The 22,022-nt window shown below is 38.0% G+C and overlaps 1 protein-coding gene across 2 annotated transcripts in view; it reads right to left on the bottom strand.

The window, feature by feature from the left end:
• LOC143213383 (uncharacterized) overlaps positions 1 to 22,022 on the bottom strand; it is a 24,224-nt gene continuing 2,202 nt past the window's right edge. The window contains exons 2-6 of one of the 2 annotated variants that reach the window (XM_076433173.1): positions 7,332 to 7,392; positions 4,443 to 4,514; positions 3,547 to 3,686; positions 3,204 to 3,358; positions 4 to 1,943 (exon numbers count right to left, since the gene is read on the bottom strand). In XM_076433173.1, the coding sequence (XP_076289288.1) occupies positions 1,872 to 1,943; positions 3,204 to 3,358; positions 3,547 to 3,686; positions 4,443 to 4,514; positions 7,332 to 7,392 (500 nt within the window). In that variant the 3' untranslated portion in view covers positions 4 to 1,871. Of the gene's footprint in view, positions 1,944 to 3,203; positions 3,359 to 3,546; positions 3,687 to 4,442; positions 4,515 to 7,331; positions 7,393 to 22,022 lie in introns of both variants that reach the window. The other variant, XM_076433174.1, reaches the window with a different exon arrangement.

Consider the following 22,022-nt stretch of genomic DNA (forward strand, 5'->3'; position numbering starts at 1 on the left):
TACGGGCCTGAGCTGCCTCGAGGACTATGGCCGTTACGGGGAATGGGACGTGCGGTCGGTGAAAAGAGGCGGCGCGAGCCGAAAACGGCCTGCAGAGTCTCCTCCGTGCCGACCACTGCCATAGATACATCTGTATCTACATCGGTATGTATATACATCGGTATCTACCGAACCATATCATTATAGTATGGGTCACTAAAAGATACACAACTCAAAACGTAAAGAAATGTCGAATACGAGTAAAATTGAATACCGTGCCGAAGTCAAGTTGCACAGGCTGCCCTGTACAAGGCACGCTTCGAAGCTTTAAACCATCCACCCTGCAGTCTAGACCTGGCTCCCAGTGATTTCAACCTGTTCCCGAAAATGAAAAAAGAATACGTGGAAAAAATTTTCGCCACCCCCTGGGGATGGGGTGGGGGAAGATAAAAACTTAAATGGGAACCCTCATTTTTCATTGCAGATTTGGATTCTCCAGAAAAAAAATACACAGACCTAGGAGTTTTTGCATTTTGGTTCACAGATGGCGCTGTAATGAACAAAATTCAAAATAGGTAAAAAATCGTTGAAAATTGGGGATAATGTGTTTACATAACATTTTTTTCTATTTAGTGCCATCGAATATACTGACAAAGTTTGAACCTCAAAACCTGGGACACGCTGTATAATAATAATATGCTTAAATCGAGTTACTTATAAAAATGAAAAAATTGATTTTATTTAAACTTTGTGCGGTTCCTATTATAATACGTGCTCTAATAAAGATACCTATACAATAATTTCATATGAAATCATTTTTATTATTTCAATAATTGTAAAATAAAATATGTGGAATCGGTCATTTTGATCGGTGGTGGTAATTACACTGTTGTAGATTATTTTGGTAGGGAGATGTAGAAATAACGCTACATAATCACTATAGGACACGGATTGTCAAATATTTAATATTTGTACAACTACAACGGTAACAATACTTTACGCAGGGTCTAATACTTTCGGCCGATAGTGTATATCAACGTGGTTTCACCTCAACAATACAATTTGCCCATACTATCTCGCATTCAACGACCACAGTCACGCTATTCGAATACCTAATCATAACACCCGGAGTCCTACTGCAATAACCAATTTTTATTATTCATTTCTTACTAGCAATTACCTACAAATATAAAAAAAACTTTACCGCCAGGTGTTATCGGAATAGGACGCCAGGATAAATGTGATAAGTGGGTCTTCCGGTCTAAAGCGAGCCATTGTGTCTATATCTCGCCTGGAAATTTTTATAAAGAAATCAGACAGACTATTTTATATCGAGGGTTTGCATACGTATTTTCTATTATTCGGACTATACAGTACACAATTTTTTGGAGTCGAAATACTTAAAATTGTAAGAGTTACAGTTCTTTAAAGAGGAGCATATAACAAAGATGTGCCTTATTGGCTGACATGATTCCAGCCGCTCTGTTGGTAAAAAGTAAACAAATGAAGTTGCATTTTATAGAATATTTAATTATTTATTTAATTTTATTGGCGATGGGATAAGAAATTGCAAAAATAAGATTTTTCGAATGTCTAGACCAGAAGACCCGCTTAAAACGCGGATTTGCTTACGAACTTTCCCATTATACATAGAAAACAGTTTCTCTCGGTTCTTATAAATTTGAATGGAAAATGAAAAAATGTTCAATCACAGTTACCGCTACGGTTAGGCCGTGGGTGTTCATGTCGGCACGGCTCGAGGGACACCAAAACCAGCGTCTCTTCTTTCCTGCATCGAGGATTAATTAAGACAACGTCGCTATCTGACACGTCCTTTGCTCGGGTTCACTATCCTCATCTGACTCACTAGCCCAAGAGGGCTGACGTTCGTGTCACATTTCTCCGTCGCTGTTGCCCATTCGTTCCGTCGGTCCCGTCATCCCGTCATCCATGACTTCGGTCACCTTGCAGGATTATTGTCACAATTAAAATCTGCCCTGTCAATTAAGGAACTACATACCTTCGCTAATATACAAATTAGGAATTAAATAAAAGTACAATCCTGTTGCATAGGGGTAACATAATTTTGTACGTTTTTGGAGATTCAATTTCAAGTTCGATAATCCAGGAAGACTGTTAATCTGTACGAACGTGATAACCCTATAAGCCAGAATAATTAAAAAGGAATTAAACTGAGAAAGTTATAAAGTCTTAAATCAATTTGCATTCACTCTGGCGAAAAGAGGCCGCGCGGCGCGGCGTCTTTAACCATTAACACTAGAGAGACCCTGAAAAAATTCAAATTGAGTTCTTGATCACGGGAAGTTCAAACTTATTCTGTCGACCCACTTTTCAGACAGGTGAAGGTAGGTGAATCCCTTAACTTCGCTCTGGTTTAAGTATTATGCTATGTTATACCGGATTGTGTAATAAATTCATTCGTGACCCGTTACACGAAAATTAAGCAGCTTCAGCTAATTTTATGTAAAATTATGTAAAACTGTCTGGTGAATAATGTATGTTCGGCGCAATTCTACTATCTTCTTGATAATTTCCGATATTATTTCATTGTTGACGTTATTTTTGTAGAATAAATTTAAACATTTGCAGCGTTCGTTTCCAGAAGAAAAAGAATTGGCTAGTGGTTGAAACATCAGATTTTTAGCTAAAAACTTAAATCGACATAACTTATTTCGAAATCAGGTTCAGCTAAATGTAAAATTGCTAGTTTTTCAACTCCATTATAACGGGAAGAGTTTTCCGAGCTGTCGAATAAACGTGCTTCGACAAATGTTTTCGGTGCTTTCTCATCTACGTTGTTGATCGACTATGTTCCTTACTTATGATTAGACTGCGGATTTTTATGCATTTATAGCAAAATTGAGTAGATGAAATTGAAAATTGTAGGAAAATTTAAAAAAATTGAAGATGTCAATATATGATTTATCATTTATTAAAATTATTGAGCGGAGAAATAACATTATGTTTGATTTCTATTCCTTGCAATCGATACAGACAATTCTTATTTTGCATAAAGATCCGCAGTCTATTTATGATACTTTGACAGAGCGTTCGTCTGCCATATTTTGCGCAAACACAGTTTTAATTTGTCGACAATGCATGGATATAGATATTTTTTTCTGTATACACACGAGAAAGGCACAGAAAAATCTCATTAATTAATAACGACGTCGATTTTATCTTTGTCAGTAGCGTGTACCTACCAGAACTTCCTCGAAACGATCGTAATGTTCATTCCTGGTGTTTAAAAGGCTTTCGGTCACAGAATCCGTGGTGTTGCTTATCTGGCAGACTGAGCTGCGATCCCCTAAAGCGCTGGATGCAATATGCAGCAAGGACAGCACGGCTAACAGTCCGGCTGCGTGCAGAAAGAAACAAAGCGGGTATAACCGGAAGAGCGGTTCCTACAATTTTCGAGTTTCAGAGGAGCGAACAGTTGCGCGTGACGTGATTTTTATGCATGTTTCGCCGACGCGGTTTCCACGGGCTCCGCAGTGCATTTATTATCGTTAAAGAGGATATACAGGAAGATGGCTGAAAAAGTACCGGCGACGTAGGATAGCCAAAGACTGTGCGGTTTCCATGCCAGAACGCAGGACAGCGGCAGATAAAACAACGCTCTCCGCCAACCGTTCGTTATCGCCAGAACGCCAGACCAGCAACAGGAACAGAGCGACTCATCGTTCCTGGAACAAAAATGCACGCCTGGTTTCCCTCTTACTTTCCCCCGTTTTTATTAATTGCCGTGGAACGCTTTAAATATCTTTTCTGACACTCTGCAACATGCGTATTAGTTGCAGTGACAATCCTCATCCACCACGTCAATATTCCGGTAGTCAAAAGAGCTAGATAAAAGACCAATGCAGGCCGCATCGCCCTCAAAGATCCTATTTTTACGTTTACGAGGCGTAATTTGCATTATTCGGCAGCATGTAGCTGTCGCTGATTTATGAAAATAGCTACATGCGTAGCTTTATGCTTCCGAATAATGAAAATTTAAAAAACTTTATTTTAAATATTGCATTGTCATCCAGTTCTGAGCTATGTTTAAAATTTCAAGTCTCTAGCTCATCGGAAAGTTGGTTTAAAATTAATTGCAAAAGTACCGAACAGACAGACAAGAAAGCGAGCTAATAAAAATGTGGTAATAAAAATAGGACTTTCGTTTTCATCTAGCGCTTTTGACTACTGAAAAACCCCATCTTTGCATTATTGAGAAATGAGAAGACGCATCCCGCACCCTTGTAATCCTGGAAACGAGTCTACCCCTTTAAGGGTGTACTCTCAATTGACGAGATGCAAAATGTTCAGGTGATTATAGGTGAAGTGTTTCGTAATTTGGTACACTTATTTTGCTGTTTACTGAGAATGCATGCCCCTTATGTTGCAGATAATTTCGCGAGTACGATATCAGCATACGCAACTCAAGCAACTATCAATACCTGACACAGATTTGCACGAACAGTGTGATGGCCCACGTGATCTCCAGGAAGAAGATGAAACCGGCTGCTGCTCTGAAATAGCATGAGAGGCATGAAACTAGGTGGAGGAATGTACATACACCCTCTCATATGCTAGCAGAATGGGGAAAGCAAGAGGATCTGACATCACACATTACTCTAGAGTGGCCATCATTAGTCTACGACCGACAACGCCGTGATACCGGGTGCTATAGATTGATTGACGGACAACGGGCATTAGCCAACCACGATCCGCTTCTACTGAAAATTCCCGCACAACAGAGTGTCATAAATTATTCGACACATATGGTCTCAAAGCCATTCATTCTCCTCTGCGCGCCGGGAAGAAAATATTCTAAAAAGTCGGGAATGAAAAATTATATTTTATTTGAAAACTGTATTTTCATCCCTTCTACTACGATTTATTATACGATTGCTAAAAAGATATTTCACATGAAAGTTGTACAATCGTTTGACCTTGAGATACCGTTTGAAGGTCATATTTAAATTTTTAAAAGGAACATTATACTTTTCAGTGCACGTTCTTGCAGATAATATTCAGACGTTTACAGAACCTAATCAGAAGGTGCGATTCAAGAATCAATTTAACTCTTTCAAAGTAGACGCTCGTACATGGTAACGCCGATCTACTGGTACAAGCTGCAAGGAGGTGAATCTACATGGAATAATAAGTCGAAAAAAGGGAATAACATTTTTTTATTCGGTACCTCGTTATCGAAGAAATCGAGTTTGAATATTCAGCGGATGCGCCTGCTGTTAGATAGGAATCGACTGACGCGTCTGGCCATGACCGACCGGTTCTACTTGCTGCAAATACTAGGGCACGCGAACCCGACGAATCCACCAACTCATTTTTCTCGAAAACCAGGTGTCAAACAAAAAAACTTTATTCCTCTCTCTCGACTTGTTTCTGCATATACAGGGTGGTCCACCTAAATACGGCCACCTAAATATCTCCTCCAATTGTGGCGGTACAAAAAATATTTTGTGTACTATTTGAATGGTTTGAAGGAACCGTTATATTGCAAACAATATTTTTTTCGGAGTTATCAAGGTCATGGATGTTTTTTGATACATAACTACATTTTCTTTGTATTGCATCGTGTAACTGATCGAAAAATACATTCAGGTATGTATATATAATGGTATAAAGGTAAAACTTTAATTTTCGAAGATCAAGCTCATTTCAAGGTCATGTTATTATAAATATCTAAATGTATTTTTCGATCAGTTACACGATGCAATAACAAAAAATGTAGTTATGTATCAAAAAACATCGATGACCTTGATAACTCCGAAAAAAATATTGTTTGCAATATAATGGTTCCTTCAAACCATTCAAATAGTACACAAAACATTTTTTGTACCCCCACAATTGGAGGAGATATTTAGGTGGACCACCCAGTAGAATCATCACCCACCCTGCCACGATATGTTGCACCACGGAAAATGCAGCTGTCTCATTATTGCCTCTGGCCTTTCATTTTGAAACTGGAATAAGGTCGATATGAACAAAGATCCTTGTTGCTACAATAAAAAAAAAGATATAAACAATGGTGGTGCCAATAATTCATATGAATCGTTCGCATACAATCGTTAGACAAATTTAAAATGAATTTAGTTGGCTATAAAAGAGACGCATGTCGATAAAATTTGGTATGGGTCACATGTGTACAAGGTTTCATTAGAATCGGCTTGTACGATTCGAGCACCGTCCCCTGCGAGCGATACGTCCGCGGTATTCGTTCATTGCATTCGTGTGCACACTGTCAGTAACACTGTTACTCGTTCGCGCGTAACAGTGCACGGCCGATAACGATTGACTCGCTGAAGTCACGCGTAGGTTACACCGGCCGGTAACGATCGGCTCATCAAAGTAACGTATACGTGACAGCGGTCGCGAAAGCGTGCGCACACCGGGCTGATATTAATTCCGGAAAGTGCATCGGTAGAACCGGAAGGCCGCTTTGATCTAACAAACTTCGTTATCCGCCGGCTTGATAAATCGCGTTAGCTTATGCATGAAATGTATGGATCCGGTCGGCTCCAGGACAAAAGTCAATAGGGAATTACGATTCTAAGTTCATACTTATCGGCAGGCCGATTCGATAAATTGCAAATTTTATAGATCCGCGCCGGTGCGCGCGCCGTTGCAGATTGCATCCCGGCCGTATCTATGGAAATGAGTGTTTTGCATGCATACGGGACGCCACACCGTAAAATATGATCGAGCGAGTGATATGTCGTGGATTAAGGACACACGTTTCATTAAAAATTAATGGCTTCCTTCCCGCCCTTTTCCCCGAATCGGGATTGCCCTCATACCTGTCATCGATACTCGGAAATTTGCTCATGATGATGGAAAGATGTCATATTTCATACTGTGATGAAATGTGATCATTTCTTTAATACGTACATATCTGCATTTTTTCCCTGTTCATCTATCTTTTCTTTCTCATATTATCGACTGTCAACATTGTGACATTTTTCTGATTAAAACGAGCCCACACATGACACAGTTCGGATCATGTGTACTCGTTTAATCCATGATACGATAGAACCTCGGTTATCCGAACGATTCAATGAAACACGAGTAATCGAGCATCGTTTAATAATCGTTGGATAATCGAAGTTCCACTGAATTGCGAATTACATAATCAAACGTATTTGGACTCGTTATAATCAGAAAAATGTCACAAATATGTTGGTAGAAGTTTCACGCAAAGTAATTGAAAATAAATGGAAGAGCCTCGGAAAAATCTAGTTCTGCGGTTTGCCCGAAAATCCGGTTTGTCCGAGTTCTGATAATTGATTGTGAATTACGGTACACGCGTGTTGAATTATCCTCACGTGACGTAAATGCCTATCAGGTGTTGATGGTACGCCACATCCACACCGACGCCGCAAACGACTGGAACAGAAAAATACCAAAGAAATAATGAAACAAACAGTGATGAATAATAGCATTGTGAAGTACATCGAACAGTGACAGAAACAATGAGCATTAATGATATTACTTAATCTCCATAAGAATCATTAGTGGAATTAAACAAGTTGATCAAAATGAAAACAGTGCATGAAATTATTGGGATTACTGCGAATCGAGTAAATGAGAACAGCTTATACATTATTGTCGAAACGTATGAAATTTCAAATTTTTGTAAATATTAGGTTGGCAACTAAATTCGCGGCGTTTTGTTTCGTAATTCTTTTATTGCATCATTATTGCCTCATTCAGTGGCCATTCCTTTTGAACTGTACATCATTGGGAAGATCTGAATTTTGCGATTAATTTGATATAAAATATTCGTGCTTAAAAATATATAATATAAATGACTTTGTTTGAGAAAATGTGGAGATCGCGAACTTATTGTTAGTTGCCAACCTAACATTTATCGGACTAAATAAAGAAGTATTTTTAAAGTAACGAATCGATAATGGCAATATGATCAGCGTTGTCCAGCCTGAACGTTTAATGATTCAAATTACAAAATGTTATCTATGCATGTCTATACCTAAATACATACAAACATTACACAAGTTATGCTTGCCTCTCGGCTATGTACATTGTGCATGCTGCGGTACACCAAGTAGCAACAGTCAATGTTTACCCAGATGTAGATATTACACGAATGATCCCTGCTGCGTTCTCATAATAGAGTGTACCTTAAAGTGGTACGAGTCAGTCGTGCACTATCTGCATTTTAATAAACATTCCTACGTCTATTTTTACGAGTTCTTCCACCGGCGACCATTTTCTTGAAAGCTGCATCACATCGAGTAATCATAAAAATTGAAAATGCTGTTACTTCGTTTTGGAACGCTGACATGAATTTTACAGTCCCGCCGCGTCTACCGATAATATTTTCATTCATTTCATTTTCTGGAATCGTTGTGCATTCATGATGCAAATTTTTAGTCAAGGATGAATTATAAATTACATAAAAGACTGAAATGTCTGCGACATTTTAAAAATCGGACTAGAGAATCAAGAGGTCAGTAGCCTTATTTTGTATAAAATGTATGAATTATTTGCAGCACAAAACGTCAAATTGATTTCCGTGAAATCGTGTCGATCTTCTGACAGTGCATGAAACGAGTGCGAATGCAGGAGTACGCAATTGCTGCAATCACCGAGTGCAATCCAACGTCATTAATACGATCGGGACCAGTGTAATGAAGAGGATAGGCGCGTGAAATTCTTAGTCTCGCTAATGATCGGTTTCTTAAATCGCTCTTTCAGAGCGAGTGCAATTTCCCGTTGCAAGTAGGTCACAACGAGGTGGATGATTAATAATTAACCATGCTTGTAATCGTTATAGCGATCGCATCAGCGATCGACATTCGAACCTTCAGTGGGACAGCGAAATCAATGGTGACTCGTAACAGATTTTCACCTTTCAGCGAAAATCTCTGATATGATTGATCTTTGACATCACATATTCAATAAAATAATTGAAAAGTTTCAATACCATAGGATTAAGCTGTAACCATTTGATAATATTATAACAATAATTAAATTATTCTCATTTTTGGTGGTCAATTCTCATTGATGGTTAAAAAAAAAGTGGTATTACTGTCTGTTACTAATATTCTTTGAAAGTTACAGTACTTTCGATCATTAAATTTCTTTGAAATTAAAAGCAGTCTTCCCTTCTATCACCAATATTTTTTGAATGTTAGTATAGCTTTGTTTTTTTATCAACAGTTTTCTTACGAAGTGAATTTTTTTGATGTTGGAGATCTCCCACGTTACTAATAAGAGAGAAATGAATGTTTACGTTCAGCTTGCAACCCATTCTAAGGCATTTTAATTTTTCTACTCGCTCCCAATGGGCTCAACCAAAGAGAGCACACGCCTAGTTAAATATTAAACAATACATTTTTATTTTTGAGGCTCCGAGAACGTTGGCAGTGGAATCGTTTTCGGGGGAGGGCTTAATGAGGAGGATTTACGTCCGCGATCGCAGACGGGAATATCGGGAGACTACGGTTAGCAACTTTTCCACAAACTTTCGAGCTGTTGACTCTGAAACAGAATCATTTAACCCTCTATACCCAACGGTTGCGTTCTGTGCCTTCTTCTGCTTGAGCTGGTTCGACATTTCGCTCGATTACATCCCGTTGTTCTCGTTCCTTCGCCCCCGAATATCGGCTTTCCCGTAAACCCGACTTCGACAGAAACTCGGTTCTCAAACTTCGGTTCCTTATATCGTCGAAATTATAATAATTAATCCTGAACGACGGTCGAACATTCTTACGGGGTCCCTAACCATGCAGCAACAGGTGGTGAGGAATTTAAGGGGTGCCTACATAAAAAATGATCACTAATTCTCATTTCTTGTGTGTATATAGTTTACTCCCTCTGTCCCTTAATAATAGTAGCAAGTGAATGCAGCTGTAAGTTATGTTGTAGCGCAAAATTGCGAAGCCTTCAATCAAAATCAATGTTTCATGATGTCTGTCATTTGTTTTGACACATCTTTCAATTTTTAGGTTAACCTAATTATTACGAATTAAGGTGGAGTGGGGTAAGTGCGCACTAGTTTTTGCAAAGTTGGACTTTAAACTCTGATGTATTTTCAGTGTGGTATGTACAAACTTAACGCTCTTGGTATCAAACTCTTGCCACAGTTATTACTGATGAATTAGTATGATGTAGGATTCTAATTTTGCTTGAAAATTATCATTTTGATAGGATATTGTACAAAGCGTCAACTACTACGCACTTGCCCCGCATCCAAGGGATCCTATCGACAAGTATAAAATGCAGTAACGAAATTATTGAAAAATCTACTATTTTTAATTTATCGTTTAATGTAATCTAGTGTTTTTGATAATAAATGTTGCGTTCTATATTTATTTTCTTTTGCTACTATTATTATGGGACAGAGGGAGTATAAAAATTCGAATCAAAGAAAAATAAAAGGTTCTACAGAGTTCGATTAACATTTTGTAATTCTTCGAGACACAGTTTTGTAAAATGTTACACACGATGCTCAACTTGAAGAATTAAAAAATTGTTCAGAAACGAAAAACTTTCTGGCACGCAACAGCTAATCGGTACTGAAAGCTCACATCGTTAAAATTAGTGGAACAAAGTTATTTAACACAGAACACAGTATTTATATGCAACACGAAGTTATAGTCGGTACTAAAAGCTCATAAAAATTTTACTATAGTTGAAAAACTTTTACTTGTTTTAAGGTAAATTCACGCATAATCCACCTAATGAAGCCAATTTTTTTTACCGCATAATACACCAGAGTATTCACACGTACAAATAGAATACGTTATAGAAAGTTTCGCGTGCGTACAGCAAGCGCAGAACCAGTTGTTTGATTGATTAAAGGATCGAAATTCAGACACGTTTATTACCGACGGAACGTGACACGCGTGTCCGACGCCGCGATCAGTATTCTACCACATTGTGACATAGATGAGAATGTTGCTTTTCGCAGTCCGTTGGCAGATAGGAACGTGGACGGAGATGGTCTACAATAGTCTACATTGTTCAACCGAAGTTCAGCAAAATTGTTTAACACATTCACCGCAGCGTTGGTCGCCGGTGAACAACACGAACTTTCAGTTTACAACGCACGAGCCAACGACGACCAACACTGTAATATGTATTCACATATTTCTGCGTGATTATAACAATTTATAATAATGTGTAGTGGACAATTGTACGAAGTAGAAATTGCCTCTAGTAAAGGAGAGTTGGACAGTTTATGTATTTCTTTTCTTAAATTTATTTTGAAATTGTTTTGATGTTTACTAGTTAGTTCAACAAGTATTTAAGCTCATTGTGAGACAGAAATTGGACAAAAGTGAATCTTGTTTAACCATTTAGAGTCTTCGAACGCCTTCACAGTTTTGTATTTCATCTGTTCATTTTTGTTAGAGCCAAGTCAGAAAAATGCAGTTCAAAATCGGAAAAATAAAATACGACGACCTGGCGGAAATTAAAAAATGAAAGGTACAAATCTCAGGAAAAATCAGAAAAATAACATTCCGAAGGGATAACAAAATTACAAATAAATAATTCGTCTGAGATGTCTGTTGGAAGTCGTTCAGGAATATATGTGCAGAGTATATTCGATTGTATATTCGGTGCGTTATCAAAGCGCACAGAAAAAGATTTCGCAAGCCATGTACAGAAAGGAAATCGGTTCGCCAAAGAAAACCGACAGAAAACGTTGGGAACGAGACTGCCCGGGCAATCTGTCTTCGTTTCTGTGACAGAGAAAGAGAGACAGAGACAGAGTAATTAAAAGAAAAAGAAGCAACATCGAGGACCGCTCAACCGAGAAGCATTTATAGCGTTTATAGGAGATGTCTTTCTTTCTTGCGGCCGCGCTTCCGGTCTTATTTTTTCCCGGCGCCTGTCTTTATCTGCTTGATCGCTCGGGCAGCTTGTTCACCGGCAGCCCTAACCTATTTTTGATGCTTTCAGCTGTGAAAACTTAATTCCACGGCGACTTCCGTGGTTACCCTGTGCTCCTCGGTAAACGTCTCGGCTGTTTCCGCAAGCTACAGGCTTGCTTGTATCGCACTCGACTCTTATATCGTGGGATCGCTGATATATATTTGCATAGTATCTTCGTATCAACAACCATCCGCGAAGAACGCGCTAAAAATACAGTGGATGTTCCAGATAAAATAATAAGGAGAACTTCGAGTAACTAGGTTTTCGACTAGGAAGTCTGAGAATTAAATTAATCTGTATCTTTCGATCAACAAAAATACAGTGGATGCTCAAGATAAAGTAATAATAAATAGCAAAGATCGGTAGATCCAATGCAAAACAGTAGAAACATTTAAAGAATTTAACAACAATGTCACATTGTTTCCAACACTATAAAAAGATTCAGAAGAGGAATATTCTATGTAACTCCTGTAATTTGCAATTAACACAGATACGTTTTATTTTGCATAAAAGTTCGGAGTCTATAATCATAAGACTTTGGAGTAACTAAGTTTTCGGCTAAGAATTCATTGATGTGGAAAAAATGAAATGTATAAAATCCGCAGTTCAATTATTAGTATACTGCGGCTTTTTATTCAATTATTTGCACGCCATAAGCGCATACAACATATGCTGTAACGAATTATTAACTAAGCATACAACTAAAAAGTGACGGAAAATAGGTTGAATAAAGTCATAAATAATTTGCACGTCATAACTGCTGGCAATCGGCAGGCCAATTATAAGATTCAATACTATTTTGTGTACAAATTATTACCGAATGTTGGAATACAGCGAATTATCGTGCTATGCGACGAATTATTGATTTATCGAACAGCTAAAAGGTGACGTAAAACATTCCATATAAAATAATAAATTATTCCCCCATCGTGAATGCATAAAATTCGCAGTCTAATTATCAGATTCAATATTGAATCGTGCAAAAATACCGAATGTGAAGCAGAACGAAAGATCATAGCACGCGTGATGTAGCAAATTATTTAGTGGACAACTAAAAAATTGAGGGAACGCGGATACGTTCGCAATTTTATTGTTCCCTTCATCGGTTTCGATTAAAAAAAATAACAGCGTGTCTTTTTCATCACGCAGGAGCGGTTGGTGCATTTACCTCGCCATTCCAGGGTGTAGTTTCAATTAGAGGCGACACTGTCACCCCATCCGTGCTCTTTGGTAATGCAATTAGCCGGGCACGCCACTTCTGCTGCCGGGTATCTCGTAAAAGGGCTGAACGCGCGTGATAATTAAGATGCGCACCACTTCCGCGAATAATTAAGTACTGGCTGAAGGGGATAGGGGAGGTGGGTGGACGCTTGTTCGCGAAGCACGAGTCTGTAGACACACAATGATGCGCGTCGAGTGCGTGTTCATACGATTCCAGTCGAATTAAAGGCCGCTTTGAGGCTTCCGAGTCCTCGGGAGTCCTCGTGTAACACAACAAACTCAAAATTTCAAAGAGAAGAAAAATCGCAAAAATGAAACTGTACTAACAAGATAACTTGCTCCAGTATAAGTACTACCTCTCGCGGATGTGCAGTACACGTTTGCAATTTGTTTTTATGAGAGCCTGAATATACAGGGTGGTCCACGCAACTTGCACACCTATAATAACTTCCAAAGTATGCGTTGCACGAAAAAGTATTGTATACAGAAGTTGCATGGTCTGAAGGCGTATATTATGTAGTGTATTTATTCTTTTTGCAGATGGACGCGTAAAGGACATGTGAAGATGAACTTCATTTTTTTAAATGGAATGAGATATTTTTTAATACATCAATCGATGCAGCTGGACATTCATTATAAAAAAGTACTAACCTATGTATGTCGAAAAGTTAGTAGTTCAGGAGATATTTCAATTTAAATAACTCTAAAATACCATTCCTGTCGTACTAAGACGTTAGTGTTTACTTACTTGTGTACTTACTTGAGCAAACTTAAGTGCATAAATATACACAAATGTTAAAAATAGTAGAAATTTATGTTGACGTTGGGACGTGTGAGTTCCCACTTGAGTCCGCGCGAAACGATAAGACACTATGTTTACTCATTATGTTATTCTAAATATACAGTCCCTTATTTTCAATTGTTTATACGATATCCATCATCGTCGGAAGTATCAGACGTGAAACTGAAGTCGAACATAGTCAATCGCAAACGCGTCCAAGTTATTAATAATCTGTAAATTCATTTCCTACAGTATTTATGTTCATTTTACATATTATATTTATAATATTCTGTAATAGTATTTTTGTTATTGTGTGTTGTATTATATGTATATCATTTAGTTTGTGCGTATTATCTATATAATATGTTCCGTCGCGGAACAATGGCGACTTCAACAAGTCCATCGAAAATAACTCAATAAAAAAAAAACAAAAAACAAAGTCGTCGCAATTGAAAAAAAATTTGTTATATACCAATCGATTCGCCTTTGCATTTTATTTCAAATTGTATTAAGGTACTTTACTTGAAAATTGCATAGTTTAAGAGTTATGACTTTTTTCCCGAACGCCCATTTACTCGGCACATTGTGAGCCGTAGAGTGAGTGAGTTGGGCGGCAGTGACGGTAGTGGTGGCGCGGGAGGGAAGCCTCCCACTACACACTACAAACTATACATATAACGATGAAGTCTAGGAGTGGGGGAGGAACCTAAGCGGGGAAGTTTCCTCGAATAGCTCCGGAGCTACTAGTTGGAACTGCCTGTATTACTAGATGAAATGCAGTTACCTTCTCTCCGCCAGTACCGGATTAGTTACGTGGCATTGTGACATAAAAGGAGAAGGTAGAGTGGGGACACAAGTTTTAATCTGGCGACTCTAGAAATGCGTTCGAAACACTAATTTGTTCAGGGCTAGTGCTGCTTGAATATTCATTAAAGACAATAAATTCTACTGTTATTTCCACTTTCTCAGAAATTCATCTTCGTGAAAGACCCACAGTCTAGAAATCTCATAGCATAGAAAAACAGTTCTCCAAGATCGACTTCACTTCTGAAAATGATTTACTGTAAAAATAGTGTTCTCCCAGCGAGCTTTTCTCAGCTCTACATGCATTAAAAGTTCCATGGAAATTAGAGTATTCAAGTTGGACGAGTTTCCTTGTTAGCAGGGCTCTGCTCGCGTGAAATATGGGACGGGCCTGATGCGATCTGCGCGTTCAGGCAAGAATCACTTGCTCTAGGAAGGTTCGAGACACGATCGCCTGTAATCGTTCGACGAGCGTTCGACCCGGAATCGAATTTTCCGAGATTCCGACCACGGACATTCGATTCGTCGCGCGATGTTGTGACAGGAAGCTTGAAAACTCGGGGAGCCTCGCCCGAGTGAAATGCGGTCGATTCCGCTTTGAGAGAGAAATAAGAAAAGAGAAGAGAACAGGAAAATTGGAGCAACCCGGTTCGAGACAGGTTAGGTGCTCCCGAGCACTTCTGACCGAGAAGACACCCGCAGAAAGGGGCCTGGAGGGGGTAGATCGTTAACGTTTATCACTCTGGAACACGTTGAATTATTAGATTTTTTTCTTTAGCCCCCTTTGAGAGGCGCAAAGCACGCAGTATGAATCGCTGAATTTTTCCTGACAGAGGGATTGCATAGAGATCACAAGAGTGCCCGCATATAGGGTGCGCAGAAATGAATGGTTCCGAGGGATGAATCGGGGGAAGGTTCGCCTAATGCGTGCTGGTCACATAAATCGCATAATCTGAATTAACAATCTGAATTATGCAGGCTGTTACAACGAAACTTGGGATATCCTGGTAGGGACTGAAGCTATCAAAAACATGTTCCTACAAAAATTGTTTCGCACAAAGGGCTGTGCCACGTGGTACAAATGATTTCTGCGTGGATGACATATGGGAGCCAAATTAATTTTTTAATTCCTGCATTTTTTGTACTAGTATTATTCTAGTACTAATCCTCCTGATTTCTCCACAAAACCTAATTTGTTTGGTCCAATTTGAAAAAGTTACTATCTCTTAAAGAAAATCTAAATATTGATAAAAATCGCCGTGTGCTGACCGCCGAGACCAATTTAAGTATCTCAAATGGATTTCAAATGCACGAATAGTAGTATCTAGTTGATCGAATAAGGGGAAGACGTGCCACATTGACGTTGAAGTTGCGAAAAACATGAAATTTTATAGGAATGGGAGTATTTGAAGAAAAGACTTTTCATTATGACTAAACGTTCTTTGTTTATTTCAAGTTCCATAAATATTCACCCATCATCCACTAATTCCTCTAACTTCCAAAAAAAAGAAGAAACCGAAGTCGATTGACTGAATTCAAAAAGAATGTGCTCCTCTCCATGGAGTATTGGAATATTAATGGCCGGCCGTCTGTCTATAAGTGAACGAATCGAAGTGTTTCGTACAAATCCGATGTTCCACACATAGCAAGACTGGAAGATCTCCGTGGCACCCGGTGAAAAAGATGTCAGAAAGTTTAATCCGACGTGGTATGAAACTTTCCCCCCCGTGTGACCCCGCGTCGCTACCCGATGGAATGCGAGAATCGGCAAAGAAGTTTGAACGTGGCGGGACACGAAGTTAAAACCAGGAAGAGTCAAAGTGGCCGCGGCGATGTATTATTCAAAAGGCGCGAACGTAGAGTTTTAATAAAAGCAAAACACGTGCCGGTCGGTAAGGTTTTTTAACGTGGAAATGGAAGCACGCGGCCGATGATATTCTTGTCGCCGCCGCGCGCCGTCCGGAAAAACATTTGCTGAAAATTTCTCTCTCGTTGGCGCCGGGACTGTTCCCTTCCGGAAACAAGGATCTCGGTCTTGTTTCCGAGTTTGTGAATAACAGCATGAATAATTAACGACGAATTCTGTAAGTAAGTAACTCTAATTATAACGCTTCCTAATTCCGAATGCGATCACGGAACTTCGTGCCCTTTCTCGAGACGAGTCGCTCGATGCTCGCAGCGGGATAAAATATTAACTACATTTCAACTGTTCCACTAACTAATCATTAAATTACCTCAAATTATAATATTTGATAAGTTACAATTTAATGGAATGGCAATGCATATTTACAATTTCGGACTATTAAGAAATTATTAACATAAAAATTATCATAATTTCGTCGAAAGTAATCGTATGGCAAAATATTTTTGCATGGTGCAGCAGGTGGTGAATTGAAGACACATTGTTCCTCGAAACTGTTAAAAGTTGAGTCGCTACTAAAAACAATGAACAATTTTTTTTCATGATAAAAATCATGTTTACACAATACTATAATACTATAATAAGAGGAAAGCTTCTACAACGAGTCTACACAAATTGAAAAAGCATAGGTTAAATAAATAATATTAGAGGATCGTGCGAAATCCTCAGCGCAAAGTCCTCTGTTCTGTGATACTAACCCCTAAATGAAATGTAAGGAATATCCGGCGTGGTTTTTGTCCAATTTATGTGCATACATGAATGCATAGAATTTATGAGACCCGCTGTCTGAGATCCGTAACTGAGGATCGGATCTTCCGTTTCCGTGAGAAAGGAGTATATGTACTAAAACTGCACTTCTTTCGGTTACATTGTCATTAGTAATTCACTTCGGTAGAAAGGAACTAGCGTTGTGATTGTACATTTCCCCAATGGTAAGTTGTTAATTATACAAGTTGTTCGTGTGCAGTCCGTCATCTCATTAAGAGAGTGTTAATGATTTAATATTCCCGGCTTGTTGTTTCCGTACACAGAACGTTTCGGGCATGATGCATACGACATGCCTTCACGCTGGACTAAAGTCAAACTAAAACTGAAATTATAACTGTAATTAAACTCAATCATTTTTCTAGATATTTATGTAGTTATGAAACAAACTGTCGGTAGAATATCTCAGAATTTTCTAATAAAAATAACCTGGAGTCTAATGAACTATGGCCGGATAAAATCAGACAAACTATAATTTTTAGTGAAGAAAAACGGTCCAAATGTTGTTTTATTAACTAAACTAAAGACGAATGGGTTAAATTGCGGGTTAACGTTTGTAATCGAAACCAGGGACCAAAAATAACAGTTATTCTAAAATTTTCTACGATAAAAGTCATTAATAAAAAGTCGATTATTATTGAAATTTAAGATAATCTACACAAAATATAGAGAAACAATTTCGAAGAACAAAATGATTAAAAAATTTCGATTTTTATACTTTCTGGTTACAAGTAACAGTTATATGTGTCCAAAAAATGATTGCTCATAACAGTTATCAATGAGAGAAGTTCATTTGCAAAATAAACTTCTTCCATCGATAACTGTCATCAGCGATCAAAATAAATTTCTCCCATTGATAACTGTTATAAGTGATCGAAATGAATTTCTCTCAACGATAACATTTACCAACAAGAGAAAAAATTTTCGGTTACTTATAATTATGATCCTTACTTGTAACCAATACGATTTTAGTCGATGAAATACTTGTTATTCGATGACTTTTTTTCTTTTTGGTTGTAACAGTTAGGGTTTTTGATCGAAACTCATCTTGATAAAGGAAACGGACTGTTGGATTTTAAACATTAATCAATATATCTATTCAAGGCGAACAAATTACCGTTCGACAACACCATGTAGCGTGCCACATATTGGCGGCTAAAAAAAAATACGATCCGATATCGACATTTGTTTCGCGAAACAACTATGGTCGGGAAACAAAGTCTACCGCTACTCTATCATCATTGACGTCGACAACCGTAAATTCCATTCATTTCTAAAACCCAGTATACTCGAAAATTTAATAACACTTCCGTTTGTACCCGTGGAACTTGGAATTAACTCTTGCAAATGAGTCAATAGTACGATATGCAATATACCTTGACATTGGAATGATTGCAATGCGTGGACACATGATAATGCTATATTTTGCATATTACACATGTTTTGCACAAGTGCACATTTTTTGCATAATTTGCATAAATGCATCAATTTTGCATAAATACATATTCGACTATGTAATGCTATGCCAGCATAAATAAGATAGATATGCCTAAAACATTGAGCAGCTATTTACGATCCACAACGTGTTCTAATTTCGAGTTGGTAAGTACTGTATTGGCATACAATGAGAGACAAAACAAAGACGATGGTATGATGTATAAACAGACGGAGTCACGCCGCAGTTAATCTCCATTGTTCATGTAAATCAGTAGCTATTACAATTTCGTATGAAGCATATCTTTCGAAGCCAAACGTACATAGTGCCTATTAGTAGTGAAATATTTGCGTCAAAACTTAGAGATGCCTAAATAAAAAAACAGCAAGCGTGTAATGCTGGCTAAGTGGATTACATCTGTGCAAGATATGTAATTAATTACTAATTAAGATATGTAATTATAATTATGTAATTAGAATCTGTATTAAAACGAAAATGTACACTTTAATGTATTATCAAAAATAAGCAAGATTTTGAAGGGTGAACACGTTGAAGGACCACGAGAGGTTCTGGCATATCATTGGGGTAAATTTAAATATGCCCCTATAACACCATGTGATGTAGAACGTTCTTTTTCAGTGTATATGACTCATGACAAGACTGCGGATGTTTATGCAAAATAAAAAATGTTTGCGTTGATTGCAAGACACAGAAGCCAAATAAAAATTTTTTATTAAGCTTGATTTTTTTATTCACCTGAAACTAATACACTGATGTCCTTAAATCTTTTTAATATGTCCACTGCTTTGAACTGTACGTACCCATTTTTGTCATAAATGCATAGAATCCGCAGTCTACTCATGACAATAGGAACATGATTGGTAGAATCTCCTACGAAGCTTTTCGTAGCCCACCAGTTTCCCCTAACTTCTTCCAGCAATCAGTTTAGCTTTTCCCGAACTATCTCGCCTAGTAACTGCCACAGATTCTCTTTACAAGAAACTCTCGCGAAATGTCAGGCTCAGATTTCGACGAAACTTTGCAAGCTTGTAGAACAGCCAAAAACAATAGATACGTGCTTTTCTTCGGCCGCGGTAACTCGAGTTTAAAACCAGCCCTCTCAGAGTTCGATCCCTGCAACGTGAAGTTCACCCTTAACTTTTTATTAGCCCCTTACAATTTTCTTGCTTCGTAAAACTACACTTTTAACAATACGTATTCAATCAAGCGTTTGTAGTTATAATTATACTAAAGAATCTGACTGAAGAACAAATTCAAATGAGCATCGGATGGACTACCCTGCACATATAAAGAAAATATTAATAAACAAACGTGTAGCTATGAATAATTGTTACTCCACAAGGAATAATTTAGTATAATTTACATAAATTGATATTCAGTGCCGCTGAACACATAATTTTTATTTTGCGTAAAAATCCGCAGTCTATCAATCACTGTAACTGTAGAATAAATCCCAGTGCGGGGGGTTAACAGAAAAATCCAATATTAGAATGAACTCTTCTATTTTGTTGGGGCGGCCTGTCAGGGTTAATCGTATCCAGCGAAAAGCTCCGTAGTGTATGAATGCCCCTGTGAAAAGCTCAGTGTACCGTAAACGACCGAGAACACCGTTCCCTGTGTATCATCGCGTCACCATTGTTGCGCGCAGTGTTCACACAGTGAAGAACTCGGTGGAAAAGCGGTAACCGCCGCGCCGTCGCGTCGCGTTCTTCCTCTTTAATTCATTCGCCGAAAACAGCAAATACAATTGCACGCCGGGAACTTTTGTTCCGTCACGGAGCTTATTATTCCTAGATGAATGGACGGGAACCTTTCGCGACCGCGTCCTCACGAAGCCTTTGGAACAACGTAGACGTCGAGACCGTACACCTGAATTAAGAAAGCTTAAGTAAAACAGAAAAGACCGCTATGAGAAAACAGTCTTTCCAAGCCTTCTTTTCCGAAGGAAACCCCACTGCCCCGGAAAACAGAAATGTTTCCATTGTGCTCGATATTTTTACTGAGAATTCTTTACGCATGAAAATAAGGTCGCGTAGGTTCTTTGCAACTAGCAGTCTAATTCTTAAAGGGTCGTGCCTGTGAGAGACATTGTCTTATGCTCGAACGAAATGGTGCTCTGAAATTGGGCGACTTCCCGATTTTACTCCTTCTAAATAATAATGAACATTCAAAACCAATTTTCTTAAAAGCTATATCTTCAAGTCCTTTTAAACGAAAGATTTCTTTTCAAAATTTGCGATTTCAGCTGAAAATGTACGCCAATTTCTAGATTATAATAGCATATTATAGAAATTTTTATTGAATTTTGAATATTAAAAAAGAAGTCAATATCCAACAGTAGTGGTCACTGCAAAAAATGTAAGAATCCTTAGATTTATTGCAATTATTATACAATCGTGAGAATCTGCAATTTTTAACATATTCAATAAACGTTTGTAGCTCATTGCAACGTCGATCGACTTTGGCGAAATTTTCAGAATATGTTTAATTGACACAGATCTACAAAACTTATTTTAAAAATTTTCAATATAGGCCCAGATAAAATAGTTGTAAAATGCAACTTTCAGTATTTTTTCTACAATTCCGATCAATTGCAATTTTTGAAAAAATTTCTTTTCAGATCCTGTAGTAAACTAATTGCTCTAGCTTCCCAAAAAAGTTCAAATCGTATGGTACAGTATTAAAGAAGTTATCGTCTTTTTTAGAGCGTCCGCGCGCGAATATTAATTCGTTTCACTGCAAGTAGAATCAGTATGTTATGGTCAGACACACTATGCAGCCGAATGGAACAAACGAGTTTCAATCTATTCAAAAAATGAGAAAAGGAGTTGTGAGTATATTAAATATATTTTTTAATCATTCATAAAGTCCCTCTTATATTATTTCGTGAGAATTATTGAATATCAATTTTACTTTACAAATGATTATCTCTATTATATAACTATAGGCACAAATCTAAATAGGGTCACAGCAGCTTTTATAGTCTATTGAAGGGTTAAGCATGCTTCGGTGCAAAGGTCATGAAGATCCCCATCATGGTAATAAGTGAGGCTCCTTTCGCAAGTAATAAGGTTGCTGCTAACAGCATGACATTACCACAGAAACCAATTTCTTCGGGTTATTACGGTATTCTAATTGTAAGAAACTTGAAGGAGAACAAAAGA

Source organism: Lasioglossum baleicum, chromosome 11, assembly GCF_051020765.1.
Source record: "Lasioglossum baleicum chromosome 11, iyLasBale1, whole genome shotgun sequence".
Taxonomy (NCBI): Eukaryota; Metazoa; Arthropoda; class Insecta; order Hymenoptera; family Halictidae; genus Lasioglossum; species Lasioglossum baleicum.